The sequence below is a fragment of the Macaca mulatta genome, chromosome 4 (assembly GCF_049350105.2).
Source record: "Macaca mulatta isolate MMU2019108-1 chromosome 4, T2T-MMU8v2.0, whole genome shotgun sequence".
Lineage (NCBI taxonomy): Eukaryota > Metazoa > Chordata > Mammalia > Primates > Cercopithecidae > Macaca > Macaca mulatta.
In genome coordinates this window covers 39,369,179-39,390,504 of record NC_133409.1, presented here as the reverse complement: position 1 = coordinate 39,390,504, position 21,326 = coordinate 39,369,179, and the positions used below count along the sequence as shown (strand labels likewise).

Below are 21,326 nucleotides of genomic sequence, written 5' to 3'. Positions count from 1 at the left end.
ACCATCAGATCTCATGAGAAATCACTCAGTATGGGAACTACAATTCAAGATGAGATTTTGATGGGACACAGCCAAATGATATCAACCAGTATGCATGCCAGGCCAATGTAGGATTAAGCAAAGCCCCTAGCACCTCCTTCCTAGCAGGGTGCTTAACGATCCCCTCCTATATATCACTCAAATTCAGTAAATGTCTGTCAAAACACTTTTGGGGGAGCGGCAATGGGAGGAACAAGAAAGAACTTGAATGACCATCATTTTTTAAAATGAGGTCCATTGAGGTATAATTTACATGCAGCAAAAGTTTCCTTTTTCCTATATAAAGTTTGATGAATTTTGACAAATGCATAGTTATGTAACCACCACCATCATCATGATAGAGAACATTTTCATCATCTCAAAATAATTCCCTTTGAACTACCATAATTTTAAATGAACTCTTTAAAAGAACCACAGAAACTTATCAATGTTGTAGATTACATAACATATACTTGCATCTTGGACAATGTAACATATCTCTCTAAAATGAGTAGTTTGTTTTCCCTTGGTTATCGTGCCATCATTTAGTTGTATTGCATTTTCTTTTTGGAAACCTCAAGTCATTTAGCAAACAGGATTTCATGTTTATTCTCGAAAACTCTGGCCCAACTGTAGAGATTTATAGTCTAATTCAATGAAACCCATGCATTTATTTCCCAATTTAACCTGATGTTTCTCTTCTTACCAGAGACTGCCATGTAAATACTTTAACGATGTTAGGTGTGTTATATATAATGAGGTAATAATCAGTTTCAAATTAGCATTGTGCCTTTCACTTATTTATCAATTATATTCCCTTGTGATAACTATGAAAAGGCTCCACATCCTGAGGACACTTGTCACAGTTAGATTTATTAATGGAATGAAATAGCAAATAATGAATGAGTGAATGAATGAATGAGTAGCTGCCTCCATTTTATGGATGAGGCAGTGTCCAAAGGCACAGTGAGGTCAGGTGATGGCAGAAAGCCACACACCAATGTTGGTAGTTTTCTGCCAGGTCAGATGCCAAGTTTATTTTCTTTGTTCTCTTGCTTTAGCTATAAACTAATTTTTAAAATCATTCACATAAAATATCAATATTAAAGAGTAAAAATGGAAAAATAAGCCACATACAATTAAATGGCTTTTTTAAAAGGAGCTCAATGTGCAAAGGATAACATGAGTTAGGATGTTTTGGGAAATTTTTCACCTAATAGGAAGAATGGTTTACTCTTTTATTTATCAAACCTTCCTCATCATTAAATGGATTCAGTAATACTTTTTGGTAATAACTCGTGTGTGTGTGTGTGTGTGTGTGTGTGTGTAATAAAATACTTTGTATATGTTCATTGTGTTCTTTTTTTAACAAGCTTTTTAGTGAAAAAGACACAATTACCTTCACCATTGCCCATTATCTAATGACAAGTAGGGAAGGGGAGGCTAGAAGAGCTTCTACATAGTCAGAGATCTTCCATTGTCATACCTACGCTTGTACTTTATTTCATTTTCTTCCACGTTTGGACAGGTCGAGATTAAATGTGATTACATTTCCGTTGAGAGGTTTTATTCAGAAACAGGATTCAAAAGAATGTCAATGAGCATAAAATAAAACCGGTGTACAATTTATATGAAACTCGGATTTAAATGTTCCTAACAGAAAAGAAGAAAGAAAAGAAGCTATTTAAAGTAGCCCTCCCAAGGGGAGTCAACTGCTCTTCAGCGCATCCTGAGCTGGCTGTGCCTTCTCTCCATCCGCTGCTCAGATATTCATGAATCGTTGCTTCTTCCAGCCTCGCTTTCTCTCTCCCTCTGCCTTTCTGGCGCGGCTCTCCCTCCCTCCCTCTGATTTCTGCTCTTTCTTACTCCTTCTCTCAGCTGCTTAACTACAGCTCCCACTGGAACTTGCACAATCAAAAACAACTCTCCTCCCTCAAGCAGCCTCCAGGAGCGCATCACCTGGAGAAGAGCGACTCGCTCCCCGCGCCGGCCGCCGAGGAGCAGCCAGGTAGCTGGGGGCGGGGAGGGGTACCTTTCTCCCGCTCGGTAGGAGCCACAGCATCTCCCCGGAGATTGGCCGTATCCCACCGTCCGGCCCCCAGGGTGCTGCAGCGGTGATGCATATGTTTCGGAGCAATGATGGAAGGAGAAAAGCCGCTGCCGGTGGCAACTGAAAGTGGGGAGAGGTTGCTGCAGTAGCTGGTGCTGCAGAATGAGCGAGTGAAGAACTGAGCCCTGCTAGATTCTCCATCCCGCTCAGTCTTCATTAACTGTCTCCAGGAGGTAAACCGGGGAAACAGATATGCACTAACCAGGCGGGTGCCACCCTGGATCTATAACTGTGAATTCCCCACGGTGGAAAATGGTAAACAAAGACATGAATGGATTCCCAGTCAAGAAATGCTCAGCCTTCCAATTTTTTAAGAAGCGGGTAAGGACAGGTTTTGCTTATTTCTTTTGTTTTCTGTGCTTCTCTTAAATGCTTTTGAATGTTTGCCTGAAGTAAGCCTAAGGTTTTGTTGCTAAACCCTTAATGTAAGCCGTGCTTCTGACAGCAGTGGTAAAGCTGAGAACTATACCTGCCTTGATTCGAATTTGTTGGAGGAGGGGCAGGGGGCTATGAAGAGTTGCTATTGGGAGGAGGGGGTTGGGCTGAGATGCCTTAAAAAGGGTTTGAGCTGGGAATGGGGATTTTTCTCTCTCAAGCCACAACAAAGATTACAAGGCAGTTGCAAAGAGAATTGGCCTGAGTACAGTTATGGCTAGTAATTTAGTCACGGGCTAATTTAGCAGCTTCCTCTGTCTTATCTTTGAAGGGTTCAACTTTTCCACACCTTTCATCCACTGAGTCTCAAGTGATGCATTATCATCTTCATTCGTCAGAAGCAGCAGCTTCTGCTTTCCCAAATCCATTCAGCCAATAATTTGCTATGTCTCTATCTATGGTATAAATAGCAAAGGACTAGAATGACCTTTTACAAAATGATGGAATCCAGCATTTAAAATTGTCTATTTTAAGTTGCCTCAATTTTTGCTTTTGCTTGGAATAACTGCCTTTTTTTTTATTATTTTTTATTTTTTTAAGGAGAGAGCAGTGGGAGGTCTGTATTTGTGCAATAATTCAGGGTTATGTTGCTGTATGCATTTATTTCTTAAACTCCTTATTCTTCAACTCAAAGTATGAAAAATAAAAATGTTGCATTGGTTGTAGGTGAGAAAAAAATGATTTTTTGCATGTATGTTTCACAATAAACTCAGTTCACTGGGATGGCCACACTGGTGGTCTGTGTAAATCTGCAAATTTATACACAAGTGGGAGGTAAGAAATGAATGATTGTTAAAGGAATGATGACTGACACTCTTAAGGACAGTGTTTCCTAAGCAACGTAAGAAAAGGAACATCCTCCAGCCCCCAGTTGCCCCATCCTATATAATACCCTAGGGCAATTCCTCCAAAATGGTTCTCTCCATTCATTTGTCCTTCCCTTCATTCAGGCCCTTTCTGTGCCATTCCTGAAACACGGTTCTTCAGTTAACTCATCCGCCTAACACAGTGAATTTCAGGGTGGGCTGGACTACCTCGCTGCACCAAATGGGCAAGCTGGGAAGGCAAGGCTAGAAATGCAGGCAATGTGTCAGGCCCAGCTAGAGGGCCAGCAAAAGCTCCCAAGCACCTTTGACTGAGTTCTCATCAGTAAAGCAAAATCTTTCTCAAAGTCTGTGGGCCAAAGCATATGCATTAAAACCAAAATGAAACCAACCTGTCCTGGCCCTTGCTCTTGGAGCGGGAGTACCATGTGAAATCTCTCACTAGTGGAGCTGCAAGCTGAATGAAAGCAAGTCAGTGCAACTTCACAGAGCTCCACAAGGCTTCTTCGTGTTTCCCTGTAGCCAAAATATTTCTTTCCAAGGGAAGGGCCCTTTATGAAAATTAATTTTCTTTCTTTCTTTTTTTTTAGAGATGGGGTCTTGCTATATTGCCCAGGGTGGTCTTGACCTCTTGGGTTTAAGTGATCCTCTTGCCTCAGCCTCCCAAATTGTTGGGATTACAGATGTCCGCCACCAGCCACAGCCCTAATTTGCAATAATAAACAAATGTTTTGCTAATTTTAAAAATGCCATAGCCCATTATCCAGTACTTAAATTCCACTACCTTTTAATTACGGCATTTATTTCATGGTATTAGGGATATTCTAAAACTCCTCAGTCAGATGTTCTTAAGCAATGTGGACTTAAGTTACATACATTTTAAATTGTCTTTTATTTTCTTTGTTATCAAAATGTACTAATAGAAATACTAATTTACCATTTGGTTTTGTTTTGCTTAAAAGTAAATTTACCAATGGATTTCAGTTGGTGACTCTGCAGACCTTGAATTTTGCAAAGAACCACCCAGAGTACTGATGTCTTATCTGAGTACATGCAGAAAGAAGTTTCTACCAAGATAACTGGCAGGCAGCTTCATCTACCTTCTAACCTGGGTCTATCAGTTGCTGGAGACGGTATCAGACATCTCTCCTGCCCCTGCACTCTCTTTACTCCTCAAGGACAGTTAACTAAGTAGAAGGTGACCTTGTATCAAGTCATTGAATGCCCCAGGGATAAATTCTTTGATTCTTGCCTACTTTGGTTTATTCCACAAATTCTGCATTCTAAATGTTTATTTCAGTTTGTACCATGACTTTGCTTTTGGTTAACTTTTTTTGTTTGTTTGTTTTTAACTAAACAATATGTAAATAAATCTATAAAACGTTAAAACAATAATAAGGTATGTCCCACCTCCTCTCCAATCTTTCTCCCTTCCCCAGATGTAGTAACTATTACCATACGATGTTTATCCTTTCCAGACTTTTACTTCACATACACATTCATATACTATAATGCCTTTGTTTTCAGTTAAGAATAATTCATTTTCTTATATTCTATTGTTGAAGTTCCACACATTTCTGCATATTTTATTTTTAACCTAGCTAGACAGTCTTACAAAGTGAACCTTTGTCCACAGCCCACATTAAACTATGAATAGATTTTGGAAAAAAAAAAATCCATAGGGTCTATTAGGGCTCATTAAAAAGAATGAATTTTGATTGCAGGAGGCTTAAACAGTGCTTCCTATGCTTCTGAGACATTCCAGAGGGAGCATAAGAAGCTAAAAGAGAATATAGGTTATCTGCCTTGGTCTGGCAGTCACTATTAGAGCTGACTATGTTCTAGGTAGGAGTGCTTTACATGGATTAGCTCATTTAATCTTCACAGTAACACTGTAAAGTAAGAAACATTAAATGTGCAAAGTGTGACTTAGAGAGATGAAACCACTAGCCCAAGGTCACATAACTAAAAAGTAGCAGAACTAAAATTTAAACCTTGTTTGACTCAAAGCTTGTATTCGTAATCCAGACTTTTTGATTTCAGACCACTCTCCCTTTCTTTTCTTTTGTTTCCACAACAGACTCTTCTATGCCCCTCCCCACTTCCCCAACCAAGTGAAATCTTTATGCCACTACCAAAAACCTATCAAGGCGGCCAAGCCTCTTCCAGCTCCTTTCTAGTCCTTAATACTGACAGTAATGAGAGGCAGCCCTGGGGAACCCAGATTCTAGGAACATAATCTGAAGAAAGACGGTCCGGATGCTAGTTCTACAAAATCCTTTGGATTTATGCTTTTCACCCTCATATTTTAAAAGCTCAACTAAATCAGCTTAATTTCATTTAGCAGAGAATTTCTTTTTTTTTTTTTTTTTTTTTTTTTTTTTGAGACGGAGTCTCGCTCTGTCGCCCAGGCTGGAGTGCAGTGGCCGGATCTCAGCTCACTGCAAGCTCCGCCTCCCGGGTTCACGCCATTCTCCTGCCTCAGCCTCCGGAGTAGCTGGGACTACAGGCGCCCGCCACCTCACCCGGCTAGTTTTTTGTATTTTTTTAGTAGAGACGGGGTTTCACCGTGTTAGCCAGGATGGTCTTGATCTTGTGACCTCGTGATCCGCCCGTCTCGGCCTCCCAAAGTGCTGGGATTACAGGCTTGAGCCACCGCGCCCGGCCCTTAGCAGAGAATTTCTAAACTAAACTAGATAAGAGTTCTACTTTCATTACATGTTTATGATAAATTAGCATTAGATGTGTATACATTATATTTTACTCTTAAGAGTCTCCAAAAATTCATTTAAGATGAATGGAAAAATGTCCTTATCAGTTTTATTCTCCCAATCCAAGAGCTTTAGAAGTTATCAATCCAGCTAAAAGTAATCCATTTTCATGGATTTAAAGATTTGTTCTGTTCGTGGCTCAGATTCTTACATAATGATTTAGAAAACACAAACAAATGACCTTGTCTCCAACTCGATAATCCTTTTTGGAAATACACAAGGTGTGTGAGAAAGACTTCCATAGCCATGACTACATTACCTTTTGTAAAATTCGAAAGTCTATCTAACACTGCAGAATTTTTGATGTGGAATGAACCTCAGAAATTCTCCCTCTGACTTCCCTCTTTCAAAGATGAGGAAACTGAGTACCTGTGGTAAATCACCTGTCAAATTAGAATGAGGTTAAGCCAGGACTCATGTTTTGGGTTTCCACTTCCAGATCTCGTGTGCTTTCCTCTTCATTAAGTCATGAACATCAAACTAGTCAAGTCTTTCATGCCTCATTCATTCATTTTTCCACAAATAGAGTAGGAACAAAATGACCACTTTTTATCTTCATGGAACTAACCACCTAGTGACTACCAACTTTGACAAGATCCTTCCATTTTGACTCTGCATTTTTGTTGTTGTATTTTTGTTTGTTTGGTTGGTTGGTTGTTTGCAGAGACAAAGTCTCACTATCTTGCCCTGGCTGGTCTCGAGTTCCCAAAGTGTTGGGATTTCAGGCGTGAGCCACCCACCGTACCCAGCCTTGACTCCATATTTTACGATTATATGCATTTGAACAATTCCTTGCATTGTTCCTTAATAACAGTAGCTTTTCTAATAACTATCACTTAAATGGCATTAATATTGCTGGACATGGTTCTAAGAGCTTTAAGTACATTAAACATTTAAATCATCATACACAGGCCGGGCGCATTGGCTCACGCCTGTAATGCCAGAACTTTGGGAGGCTTAGGCAGGCAGATCACTTAAAGTTAGGAGTGTGAGACCAACCTGGCCAACATGGTGAAACCCTGTCTCTACTAAAAATACAAAAACTAGCTGCATGTGATGGCAGTTGCCTATAATCCCAGCTACTCAGGAGGCTGAGGCAGGAGAATCTCTTGAACCTGGGAGGCAGAAGTTGCAGTGAGCTGAGATCTCGCCATGGCACTCCAGCCAGGACAACAGAGTGAGATTCCATCTCAAGGAAAAAAAATCGTATATAAAAATACCTGAGATAGGTACTTTTATTATTGTGATTTCATAGATGAAGAAATTGAGGTACACAGAAGTTGAGGAGCTTGCCCCAAGTCACATAGCTAGTTAGTGACAGGATCAGGGTTTAGATCCCAGCACCAGGCTCCAGAGTCTGTGTCCTTAATCTCTATACATCCTGAATGCCTGTCAACATTAAATAATCCAGGGTGAAGTTCAGAGAAGTGAAGTGATATGATTTCTCTGGCTTCTTCCTTTCTCTAATAACTACGGGAACAAAGGAAAGGTTTGTAGCCTAGTTACAATGTTTACTCTAGCAGAGCTGAGAAATTAAATTAAGCTCCTCTGAAGTGCTTATTCTTCACAACTGTTTCATAGACAGCATCTCTTTACATTTGATTTCCTTTTACTGTTCTCTTATGCCTGCTTAAAGTATCCAAACTGGAATAACAAAGGCCCTTTTCTTATGGGAAACTTTCGCTGTCTTCTCAGAGGGATAACATTATTGAGCAGCACTGTTCAAAGCACCTTACTCAGGTAACTCTCAAAATCCTTCATTATGCCCATTTTATAGCCAGGGAAACTGAGGATCAGAGGTTAACTAATTTGTTAAAGATCATAGAGCCGGCCGGGCGCGGTGGCTCAAGCCTGTAATCCCAGCACTTTGGGAGGCCGAGATGGGCGGATCACGAGGTCAGGAGATCGAGACCATCCTGGCTAACACGGTGAAACCCCGTCTCTACTAAGAAATACAAAAAATAGCCGGGCGAGGTGGCAGTGCCTGTAGTCACAGCTACTCGGGAGGCTGAGGCCGGAGAATGGCGTGAACCCGGGAGGCGGAGCTTGCAGTGAGCTGAGATCCGGCCACTGCACTCCAGCCTGGGCTACAGAGCGAGACTCCGTCTCAAAAAAAAAAAAAAAAAAAAAAAAAAAAAAAAAAAAAAAAAAAAAAAAAAAAGATCATAGAGCTAGGAAGAGGTATAGCCAGAATTCAAATTCAGGTAATTCGTTTACCATCACCAGTCTTTACATTTGCGTCACTGGAGTGCACTGCGATGATGCCAATACTGCTGCAGAACTGGCTCTCCCGAATTGGAAACTACTTGTGAAGACAACCCAAAGAGGTGTTTAGTTGTTGTTGTTGTTGTTGTTATTACGGCCTTAGCTATGAAGAGGTGGATTTTCCAATCCACTGCTGAGAGCGGTAGGAATGCTTTCTAACGAATCTGAAGTCTGCTTTAGCTTTTTTCAAGATGTATTTGATCATACTTCCCAGAACATGGCAGAGACTCCGGTGGTTCCTACTGTGCTTTCTTCAGAATAGCTAAAATCTAAGCTGCTCGAGTCCCTCCTGAGCCTGCGCCCACAACACAGCACACGGCCCCAGTGACACTGCACTGTCACATTAGTACTGCTTATTCCTCTGTAGCTGCCACAGGGGAGGAAGGTGGTTTGTTTGTTTTGTTTTTGTTTTTGTTTTTGTTTCAGACAGAGTCTCACTCTATCACTAGGCTGGAGTGCAGTGGCACTATCTCAGTTTACTGCAACCTCTGGCTCCTAGGTTCAAGCAATTCTCCTGCCTCAGCCTCCCGAGTAGCAGGGATTACAGGTGTGCACCACCATGCCCAGCTAATTTTTTTTTTTTGGTGGAGACACGATTTCACCATGTTGGCCAGGCTGGTCTCGAACTCCTGACCACAGGTGATCCACCCGCCTTGGCCTCCCAAAGTGCTGGGATTACAAATATGAGCCACCGCACCCAGCTGGAAGGTCTTTAAGGATGGAAAACGGGTTACCTTGTTCACTATATCCCCTACTTGTCAAAACATATTTGTTGAATAAAAGAATGCATAAAATAAAAGAATGAATCCTTCTATTGACTTGCCCTTAAGTCATTGCCCTCTTCTCCTTCCTCCTCCTTCTTCCTTTAAACAGGCTTCAGTGGCTTAGAAATCTAATGCATTTTATTTCTCTCTATGTTTAGATATGGATTAGATATAAATTAAGACTGAAATGTAACCTAAATCTGGCTCAGAGACAAGCTGTCACTACCCCTTCACAGCTGGCAGGTACTTAGGGAAGCTTGTTTGCTTGTTTGCTGACCCAATGCCCATACCACACCTTCTCTTCTATGATACTTTTCTTGTCAGGCCAAACAAGACAGATGTAGCAGTGATTCACTAATCTTCTTTTATTTTGCATTAATATGAATTCTAACTTCAACACTATATAGTAGGCCGGGCGCAGTGGCTCACGCCTTTAATCCCAGCACTTTGGGAGGCCGAGGCAGGCAGATCACCTGAGGTCAGGAGTTTGAGACTGGCCTGGCCAACTTGGTGAAATCCTGTCTCTACTAAAAATACAAAAATTAACTGGGAGTGGTGGCGGGCACCTGTAATCCCAGCTTCTCAGGAGGCCTAGGCCGGAGAGTCGCTTGAACCCTGGAGGCGGAGGTTGCAGTGAGCCAAGATCACGCCATTGCACTTCAGGCTGGATGACACAGTAGGACACCATCTCAAAAAAAAGAAATAATAAATAAATACATAATACTATATAGTATCTGCATTATGTATCCTCCCAACTGGAATCCTAAAAATGTCTTCCAATTATTATTTATCCTCACTTTCAACGAAGTCTTAGGAGTCACGGAGTGTGAGTAAGACTGATGCCTTTGGCACTTTGACCACTAAGTCTTAGAGAGTTTGGATGAGGGAGTTTAGCAGACTGGGTTTGGCAGTGCTGGGGAATTAGTCTCGGTACCGCAGAATGTGGATGATGAGCCATTTTCGTTAAATAGATATTTTGCCTCCCCAGCAGCTCTCAAGAAAATCCTGAGATAGGCTCTTAGCTACAGTGCTTGGGAGGGATTTTGAATGGAAAGTGTAGCTGAGTTCCTTGAAATTCTGCACCATATTTTAAAGGGCTGGTGCTGAAATACTGGTGCCATATGCAACACTGGAGTAAGAGATATTCTGAGCTCAACCATATTTTATGATCTGTAAGTGCTTAACAAGGTAAAGCAAAACCAAAATGAGGGGGCGGGAGTGAGGAACGTGGGGGGTGGAGCCATCAAAATGCATGTTGGAGATTTCCAAATATAAAAGCATAAAGGCAGGAACGGTAATGGGAATTGGATCAATAGAAAAGTTTAATTAGTAATTTAGGTCAAGCTAAAGATAGTTCCTTAGAGCAAATATTGTAGAAGCATATTTTTAAAGTGTGATTTTTTTTTTACATACTAGTTAATTTTTTTTTTTTAGAAATAAGTCCAAAAAAAAAAAAAAGGTAAATATCAACTTTCCTAACATTGGCAGAGAAGACTCCTGACTTATGAGTGGGATGCTTTTCCTGCCTGCTAAGGAAAGCTAGGGTTCCTGGCTTGTCAGCTTGTTTGAGCGTGAAATCATTGGCTCCTCACCAAGCTGGGGATGAAGATTTTTACCCATTCTATGAGGCTCAAGAAAGTCCAGCTCATAGGGTAAACAGAGTCTTCAAAGAGCTTTAACTGAAGGGATATGCAGTGTCTCTGTAGAGATCCACATCCTCTCTAATGGGAAAGCAGGTGGTTCTGGACCTCACCCTCAGTGCCTCCTCCTGGCCCACAAATGAGGACAGCAGCAGTGACCTACCCTGGTCCTTGGTCTAAGAGCAGGCTTACCCAGCAAGTGGCCAGGTTTCTCTGGCAAACTGCACAGTGATGCTGGCAAATTTATAAAAGATCATGTGTGGAAAGTGGAGAAGGAGGTGGAGGAGGAGGAGGACAGGAAAAGCAGGCAGTAAGGCAAGTTCGGTGCTGCGTTGGCATCCTCCTGCAGCTGCCATGGCATGTGGAGAAAGGATTATTATTATAGTTTATTTACTCTCACGTCTATTTTTTTGCAGCATTCTGAAATGACATTGTAAGTATTTACAACAAAGGGAAATGAAAATCAAAGATGTAACTGGAGCAGTAGAGGAATCTTCTATTTGGTAGTTCGAGGTGCCAAAATATTACTCTAATTGCTTTCTAGAGCCTGCTGTGACATTTTTCTGAGAAGAATTCACTTAGCTACTTCTGTAACATTAGGGTAACCTTGGCCTCTTTTTCCCTCCTAGGTCAGGGCATTCACCCAAAATGCCATTTGCTTTGGGAAATGACTGGTCATGTGGTTCTTCCACTTTCTCTCTCTCCTTCTCTCTCTCTCTCTCTCTCTCTCTCTCTCTCTCTCTCTGTTGTCTCTGGAGGGTAAGCTACAGCAAGGCCAAAGAGAAAAGCATGAAGTACAATATTCCTAGGGTTGCCGGGCACAGTGGCAAACGCCTGTAATCCTAGTACTTTGGAAGGCTGAGTGAGTGGATCACCTGAGGTCGAGAGTTTGAGACCAGCCTTGCCAACATGGCGAAATCTCATCTCTACTAAAAATACAAAAATTAGCAGGGTGTGGTGGCATGCACCTGTAATCCCAGCTACTCAGGAGGCTGAGGCAGAAGAAATCACTTGAACCCGCGGGGGCGGAGGTTGCAGTGAGCCAAGAGGGCACCACTTCACTCCAGCCTGGGTGACAGAGAAAGGCTCAGTCTCAAAACAAAAAAAAAACAAAAAAGGAAAAGAAAAGAAACCTTCCTAGGCTTGTGCCCATAGAAAACAAAGGATTCTCGTTCTAACCCAGTGGTTTAAGAAACATCTTGCTGTCTCCGAGTTTGTTATCGTAACATCAGCCAGTTTGAAAGGCCTTGGTAGCTCAAAGATTCTAGTCTCTAGAAATAGAAAGGTGAAAAAAAAAAAAAAGTCCCCCAAATTGTTAAAACATATTTAGACTCAAGTCCCTGTAGGACCAAAATTAAAATATGCCAGGGAGGGGAAAAAATGAAAGTTAATAGTTTGAGAATTAAAAATAAAACAGAATATGTATTTATAACGTTTATTGCTCAGAAATATGATCTTTCCCATAGAATGATGTTTCTGAAAGCAGCTGAATTTTCTTTGAACTCTGAATCTTTCTGGGCCAGTATTTATTTAGGTTGTACTGTTAAAAAAAAATTACAGGAGAAAAAAACGATGAGTACATGGCTTCCAGTGTGGTTTAAAAGATTGGGGTAAGGCTGTGGAGGGGTAGTATAAAAATAAAGACATTTAAAAAGAATCCTATTCACAACCTCATATAGCTTCTTTGAAACCTAGAATATACACGTGCTGGGTGCAGACCTTGTCTGTCTTGTTCACAGCTCTATCTGTGTGCCTGGTGCATGGTAGAAACTCAATAATATATGCTTGATGAATCAATAAAAACAATGTAATCAAAGGGCTTGGGGAAGAGGTACCACGTGTAATTGTGATATCATTACTTGGTTGAATAGAGAAAGCATTGATGAAGAGAAGAAGTAAGAATTTAAAGAAAATATTGGAGTGATTTTAACTGCTTCCAGGTATCCATGGGTTCCACATCTGTGGATTCAACCAACTGCAGGTCAAATATGTGGGGGGAAAAAAAAGATGGTTTCGTCTGTACTGAACACATACAAACCTTTTTTCTTGTCATTATTCCCTAAGCAATACAGCATAACAACTATTTACATAGCGTTTATATTGTATTTGCTATTATAAGCAATCTAGAGATCATTTTAAATGTTAGGGAGGGTATGCACTGGCAATATGCAAATGCCATGCCATTTTATATCAGGGGCTTGAGCATCTATGGATTTTGGGATCTGCAGGGGTCCTGGAATCAATCCCCCGCAGAGACTGAGGGACAATTGTAGTAACAATCTGTAAATGAATTTCTCCAATGAACATCAATATAATTGCTTTCTCCTTCAACCACTTGCCTTCAAAGATTAAATGTTACGTAGAAACAACCAGGACTTGGCACTCATTGCATAAAGGGCCTTAGTTATCAGCTTTGGCAAAACAGTCATATCTAATTTATTTGTCTATTAGTCAGCTTTTACGTAAAAGAGCCCACACCTTCTCTACGTTGTCGCTAATAAGTTGGTGAAGCCATTGCTAATTATTATTTATCTGGTTCAAAGCAAACACATTAAATCAAGCAATTGAGATTAACCCTTCAGAACTTATCTCTATCAGATGCAATTTCAGAATGTATAATTTATTTTCATCTAGTACCTTGGCAGTTACGTCTTGCATTATACATTTCATTATTTTATAAAAATCAGAGAAACGTAAATTTCTAATGTGTCTTCCTTTCTAAAGTTAACATCCTTTGAAATAACAGATTCAGAATTTATTTCAAAATTAGTGTTGAAATTCCCCCCCTTTTATTTTTTTGTATTCTCATCATCAACAGCCAACATGAATTGAGCACTTTGATGTGTCAGGTTTTAAGGTGGGAAAAAGAAACTAAGAAATCACAATCTTCCAGGTTGAGTTCAGTGGCTAACGTCTGTAATCCCAGCATTTTGGGAGGCCGAGGTGAGCGCATTGATTGAGTCCAAAAGTTTGAGACCAGCTGGGGAACATGGCAAAACCCCATCTCTACAAAAAATTTAAAAATTAGCCAGGTGTGGTGGTGAGTGCCTGTAGTCCCAGCTACTCAGGAGGCTGAGGTGCCAGGATCACTTGAACCCAGAAGGTGGAGGTTGCAGTGAGCCATGATGGCACCACTGTACTCCAGCCTGGGAGACAGAGTGAGACCCTGTCTCGAAAGGAATAAAGAAATAACAAGTTTCCTTCACTCCCCCACTCCCTTCCCCAGAAACCTGGATTGTGTCCCTCCATGACATACTCATGATAGCTCCCTGTGTGTGTTTTTTTTTTTTTTTTTTTTTTTTGAGACGGAGTCTCACTCTGTTGCCCAGGCTGGAGTGCAGTGTCACGATCTTGGCTTACTGCAACCTCCGCCTCCCGGGTTCAAGCGATTCTCCTGCCTCAGCCTCCTGAGTAGATGGGATTATAGGCACACACCACCATGCCCGACTAATTTTTGTGTTTTTAGTAGAGACGGGGTTTCACCATGTTGGCCAGGCAGGTCTCGAACTCTTGACCTCAGGTGATCCACCCACCTTGGCCTCCCAAAGTGCTGAGATTACAGGCATGAGCCACCACGCCCGGCCTTGTGCTATTTTTTTATGGCACCCATCAGTTTGCAATTGCGTATTGGTAAAGTTTTTTAATGAATGCTTTCAGCATTAATTAATGTCCTCCTGGACTATGGTCTCTATGAGGGTAGGGACCTTCCTTCTCTTTTACATACAATTAAACCCTCAGGACCTGGCCCCTGGGGGGTTATCAATAAGTATATGTTGAAACAGAAAGCCAAAAGATTGTGAAATGCCTAAGGTCTATGGAGGAGAAAGAAGAGAGTTAATCTGAAAACCCATATAGAAATCAAAAGTTCTTTGCATTTTATTCTGTTTGGTTTATGTTAAAGTTCCATTGTGTGCCAGACATGATGGCTTATCCCTGTAATTCCAGCACTTTGGGAGGCTGAAGTGGGAGGATCACTTGAGTCCAGGAGGTGGAGGCTGCAGTGAGCCATGGTCACACCACTGCACTCCAGCCTGGGCAACAGAACAAAACCCATCTCTGAAAAAACAGTAAAATACATTGAATAAATTTTTTAAAATTCCATCATCTAGACACATCTGTATTGTAAGTAACCTTTTTTTTTTTTTTTTGACACAGGATCTCTCTCTGTCACCCAGGCTGGAGTGCAGTGGTACAATCATGGCTCACTACAACCTCTGCTTCCCGGGTTCAGGTGATTCTCTTGCCTCAGCCACCCAAGTAGCTGGGACTATAGACAAGCACCACCATGCTGGGCTAATTTTTGTATTTTTAGTAGAGTCTGGGTTTCTTTTCCTTTTTTTTTTTTTTTTTTTTGAGATGAAATCTCACTCTGTTGCCCAGGCTGGCTGGAGTGCAGTGGCGCGATTTTGGTTCACTGCAACCTCCGCTTCCGGCGTTCAAGCGATTCTTGTGCCGCAGCCTCCCGAGTAGGTGGGCCTACAAGCACCCGCCACCATGCCTGGCTAATTTTTGTATTTTTAGTGGAGACAGGAGTTTCAACATGTTGACCAGGCTGGTCTCAAACTCCTGACCTCAGGTGAGCCACCCATCTTGGCCTCCCAAAGTGTTTTGGGATTACAGGCATGAGCAACCACACCCGGTTAAATAAAATCTCTTTTGAAGTCATTGTCTCCTCTATCATTCACTGTTCCCTGTGAAGGGATCCATGTGGTAAAGTGCTCTTATAATTTAGTAGTAGGTTAAAGATTTTTCTTTTCTGAAGGAAATCACATTTAGCATGATATAATCTCTTTGGTTTGCCTCAGTTGCCAGGAAACTCAAAAGTAAATTTAAATATAAATTTCAGTGAACAAATTGGACAAATCTTTAGAAGTAACTTCTTAGGCTGCGTGGTGGCTCACGCCTATAATCCCAGCACTTTGGGAGGCTGAGGCAGGCGAATCACGAGATCAGGAGTTCAAGACCAGCCTGGCCAACATGGTGAAACCCTGTCTCTACTAAAAATACAAAAAATTAGCCGGGCTTTGTGACGCATGCCTCTAATCCCAGCTACTCGGAAGGCTGAGGCGGGAGAATTGCTTGAACCTGGGAGATGGAGGTGGCAGTGAGCGGAGATTGCGCCACTGCACTCCAGCCTGGGCGACAGAGTAAGACTCTGTCTCAAAAAAAAAAAAAAGAAAGAAAGAACTTCTTAGTCACTGAATTTGGTTTTAATCTTGTGTTTTTATTTTCACTCTCCTCTCAGGCGTTTTTCATTGTAAATTGCCTTGTTTTTTTTCTTTTCGTTTTTTCCTTTTCTTTTTCTTTCTCTCTCTTGTTCTCTCTTTCTCTCTGAGACAGGATCTTTCTCTGTCCCCCAGGCTGGAGAGTAATGGTGCGATGATAGCTCACTTTAACCTTGAACTTCAAGACTCAAGTGATCCTTCCTATTGCCCAGGCTGGAATGCAGTGGTGCAATCTCCACTCACTGCAACTTTGGCCTCCCAGGTTCAAGCGATTCTCCTGCCTCACTCTGCCACCGCACCCGGCTAACTTTTGTATCTTTAGTAGAGACAGGGTTTCACCATGTTGGCCTGGCTGGTCTCAAACTCCTGACCTCAAGAGATCCGCCCGCCTCAGCCTCCCAAAGTGCTGGGATTACAGGCATGAGCCACCACACCCAGCCCATATTTCTTTCAAATTGTGTCCAACTCTACTAAATTTATGTTAGTATTGTTGCAAAGCAAACTACCCAGAATTTGGTAAGCAAAAGCCGCTGTCATTTATTTGCTCAGGATTCTGTGGATTGGGAATTCAGTTTCACTCATTTGGAGGGTTCTGCTCCCTGTGACGTCGGCTGAGTCTTTCCTTGGCTGCATTCAGCTGGTGGTTGAACTGAGCCAGAAAGTCCAAGAAAGTTTCATGTCTGGTGTCTTAGTGCATCTCTATTGGCCTCTCACTCCACATAGCTTGGGCATCCTCACAGTATCATCGTCTTCAGATAGACTTAGATGGCTGCTGGCTTCTAACAGGGAGTGCTTCAAGACAGCATGTGGAAGCTGAAGATCTCATAAGGCCAAGTCCTGGATGTCATATAGTGTCACTTCTGCTGCATTTTATTCATAAAAAAAAAAAAAAAAAAGTCATAGGGCCAGCCCAGATTCAAGGGGAGGGAAAATAAACTTCACCTTTCAATATGAAGAGTGGCAAACAGAAACTATGTCAAAGTTTTTTTCTTTTCTTTTCTTTTCTTTTTTTCCTTAGAGACAGAATCTTGCTGTGTTGCTCAGGCTGGAGTCCAGTGGCTGGATCATAGCTCACTGCAGCGTCGACCTCCTGGGTTCAAGCCATGGTCCCACCTCAGCCTCTTGAGTAGCTAGGACAACAGGCACCCAGCACCACACCTGATTAAAACTTTCTATTTCACTAAAATATAAAATAATTTTTCAAATTGTATCCAACTGCACTGAATTTATCTATGACCTTTTTTTTTTAAATCTAAACATTTACAGGAGAAGAGTATTAAGGATTCCTAATAGGAGATCAGACAAATACTGTTGGCCTCTTAACTGGATTATTTCCGAGCATGGTAACATTGGACAAGGCATTTAATATTCTAAGCGTTAAGTATCTAAGGTTTATCTGTAAAATGGGTTTAATAATAACACCTCAGGCCGGGCACGGTGGCTCATTCCTGTAATCCTAGCACTTTGGGAGGCTGAAGTGGGCAGATCACTTGAGGTTAGGAGTTTTAGATTAGCCTGGTCAACATGGTGAAACCCTTTCTCTACTAAAAACACAAAAATTAGCCAGGCATGATGGCGCACACCTGTAGTCTCAGCTGGTGGGAAGCCTGAGCCAGGAGAATCACTTGAACCTGGGAGATGGAGGTTGCAGTGAGCCAAGATCGCCCCACTGCATTCCAACCTGGGCGACAGAGTGAGACTGTCTCAAAATAATAATAAAATAATAATAATAACAATAATACCTCAAAGAACTGTTATGAGGATTAAATGACATAACGCATGTAAAGTATTTAGCCCTAATGCCTGGTACACACTAAGCACTCAAAATATGTTAGATATTATCAAGACAGACCTCAAAATTATGACCTACCTCTATAACTTACTTTTCTGAACTTTTTGTTGTGGTATAAATTGTGATTTTACTGATAAGTCTGCCTGACGACAAGCTGCTATGAAACCTCTGTGCTCCGGGATTTTATTGACTAAAGGTCATTTCTCAAAAGACCTGCACATGATCAACAGGTTGATTCTCTCATTTAGTTATTTAGTTGTTTCTATAGGCTTAGGAAGTAGTGAACATAATTAATTTATCTTCTATACATAGTTGTCCCTGGAGTACTGCAATGGTCTAGCTTCAGTGTTAAAAAGGTATTTCATTTGCACAGGATCTCATTAAATCAAATGACACCAAATTACTCTGCTTTTTTAGTTACATATGCACAAGGCACTGAGGGACAAAAAGATATCGAAATACTTATGTCCAACGTATAATTAGTTATTGATGAGTTTTGACCTAATTTAATAAATTTAATGTGAAATTTTGTTTTCTAATCTGCCTTACATCAAGACTTAAAATCCATTTGAAATTCAAAATCATAATCCATGTAATTCATCAACACTCTGAATGATCTTTAGAATCTCTTTGTTATTCCCCATTCACTAAAATATTTATCACTAAAGCCTCGAAAACTTGGAGGGCATTCCATCCCTCTGTTTTAATATCAAGCTCTTTAGTTTTGTATTTCTTTTTCCTTGTTGACACTTATCCGTCCATATCTTAACTTTTCCTTTCAGTTTACCAGAGCGGTGGTGGCTCATGCCAATAATCCCAATGCTTTGGGAGGTAAAGATGGGAGAACTGCTTGAGCCCAGGAGTTCAAGACCAGCCTGGGCAACATAGCAAGACCCTCAGGTCTCCAGAAAATTAAAAAAAAAAAAAAAAAAAAAAAAAAAAAAAAAAAAAAACAGCCAGGCTAGTGGCACATGCCTGTATTCCCAGCTACTTGGGAGGCTGAGGTGGGAAGATCGCTTGAGCCCAGAAGGTTGAGGTTGCAGTGAGCCATGATCACACCAGTACACTCCAGCCTGGACAACAGAGTAAGATCCTGTCACAAAAAGAAAAGAAAAGAAGAGAAAAGGAAGGGAGGAGAAGAGAAGAGAAGAGAAGAGAAGAGAAGAGAAGAGAAGAGAAGAGAAGAGAAGAGAAGAGAAGAGAAAAGAGAAGGTGGTCCTTCCTGTGGACCACTCCTCCTTGGAATACTCAGTTGTGGCTTCTGTGGCCCAGCACTCCAGCCTGTCCTCCTACTTGTGGATGATTTCTTAGTTTCCTTTCAGACCTTCCTGCTCTGTCTTACCAATAATGTGGGGATGGCTCAAACTCAGTCCTTGGCTCACCAGCCTCTCACCGTCTCTTTGCCCTTTCCCTCTTACTATATTTCTCCATCTTTCTCACTTTCCCATCCACTCTCCCTCCTCCTCCACACACGGGTTCATTCATTCCTGTGCTTTAAATGTAATCCCTTATTCAGAAACTTAGTTCCCTAAATGCCAGACCTCTGTTCCCAATTGTTTACTAAACATTCCCATCGAAATGTCTCACACACATCTTGAGCTAATCCTGTGCAAAAGCCAACTCTTGATTTTTCTTCCTATTTTCCTCTATTTCTTGAGAAATAGAGAAAATCCTGTTCAAAACCCAACTCTTGATTTTTCTTCCTATTTTCCTCTATTTCAGTAGATGAGACAACCACATAACTCGTTTGTGAGAGTGAGAAATCTAGAAATTATTTATCTTCTTTTCTCCCAACGTCAGTGCAATTCATCAGCATATTCTATTGCATTTACTTCCAAAATACACTTCTTGGCCAGGCACGGTGGCTCATACCTGTAATCCCACCACTTTGGGAGGCCAAGGCAGGTGGATTACCTGAGGTCAGGAGTTCAAGACCAGCCTAGCCAAGATGCTGAAACCCCATCTCTACTAAAAACACAAAAATTAGCCGGGTGTGGTGGCGCATGCCCGTAATCCCAGCTACTTGGGAGGCTGAGGCAGGAGAGTTGCTTGAACCCAGGAGGTGGAGGTTGCAGTGAGCCGAGATCATGCCATTGCACTCCAGCCTAGGCAGCAGAGTGAGACTCCATCTCAAAAACAAAAACAAAAAAGCAAAAAAACAAAAACAAAAAAAAAGCAACATTTATTTTTAACTCCCCTTCTCTTTATCTCCAGGGCCTATCCCTTGGTGCAAGCCACCACCATCTTTCGCCTCGACTCCTTAGTGAAATCTCTTAACTCATGTCTCCCCATCTTCTTTCTCTCTGCCTTCCCCTCCTTAACATCCCCATGAAAAAAAATTACAGCACTTTAGACGAATTAACATCTTTCTCATAGTAATAAGGTTTTCCTGAGGGAGCAAGGCATTGAGAGAGAAAAGTTCTTCCCTAGGGTCATATAGAGAAATGGCAAATATGATGTTAGAAGCCAGGCTCCTTTTTCAGTGGCAATAAACTCTCTTATTTTCTCAGTTATCTGCTGTGTGTTTTTCTTTTCTCTCTCTCTTTTTGACTTACTTCCTTTTTTGAATTAAAAAAAAGCATTTTATTTTGTGAAGAACTGAGGTATTTGGACCTTTTTGAGTGTAGGTGATGCAAACGCGCTTTAGTTTAAATTTCATTATCCGACTCCACCAAACTCAGGGCAAAAAAAAAAAAAAAAAGTCACAGGGATTGGAAAAGCTACCAGAGGCTCTAAAACCCTGTCAGAAGGAAATACCTAAACTAGAAAGAACAGGCATATCCAAACATTGAGTATTTCCACATTGGAATCTTTTTTTAAGTAGTTTACTAACCCAGAGTTTAATGATTCTGCTAATGACCATACTTGTTATAAGTTTTACTGTATGTCAGTCAACCACTTTGCATAGTTTTCAAAGTCCTCCCTGTTCTGCACAATCAGCATACCTTGCCTCACTCCCTTCACTCCTTGGCATAACTCCCCACCTCTGATCTCTCAGGAAGCTGGTTTTGCTCACAACCTCACCCTAACTCCACACTTAACTAAATTCTACATATGTTTCCAGAGCCAGCTTTAGTTCCATGTGATCTATGACACTTACCCAGCTACTGTTTTTTTTGTTTTGTTGGTTTTGTTTGGTTTTGTTTTGTTTGAGGTAAGGTCTAGCTCTGCTGCCCAGACTGGAAGGCAGTGACACAATCACAGCTCACTGCATCCTTGACCTCACTGGCTCAAGCGATCCTTGCACCTCAGCCTCCAGAGTAGCTGGAACTATAGGCATGAGCTGCCACACCTGATGTTTTTTGGGTTTCTTTTTTTTTTTTTTTTTGGAATTTTTTTTGTAAAGATGAGGTCTCCCTGTGTTACCCTGGCTGACAGCTACTGTGAATTGCACAGATTGCTTTCTTTACATGCAATGAAATTAAGAGCTGAGAGCTGGGCGCCGTGGCTCACGCCTGTAATCCCAGCACTTTGGGAGGCTG

General features: G+C 41.4%; 1 protein-coding gene across 1 annotated transcript in view; it reads left to right on the top strand.

Moving 5' to 3' along the window:
- The first annotated feature begins 1,865 nt into the window (after positions 1 to 1,865).
- Positions 1,866 to 21,326, top strand: part of SGK1 (serum/glucocorticoid regulated kinase 1) — a 153,776-nt gene continuing 134,315 nt past the window's right edge. The window contains exons 1-2 of the mRNA XM_077999435.1: positions 1,866 to 2,026; positions 2,299 to 2,449. Coding sequence (XP_077855561.1) covers positions 2,381 to 2,449 — 69 coding nt within the window. The 5' untranslated portion in view covers positions 1,866 to 2,026; positions 2,299 to 2,380. The remainder of the gene's footprint in view (positions 2,027 to 2,298; positions 2,450 to 21,326) is intronic.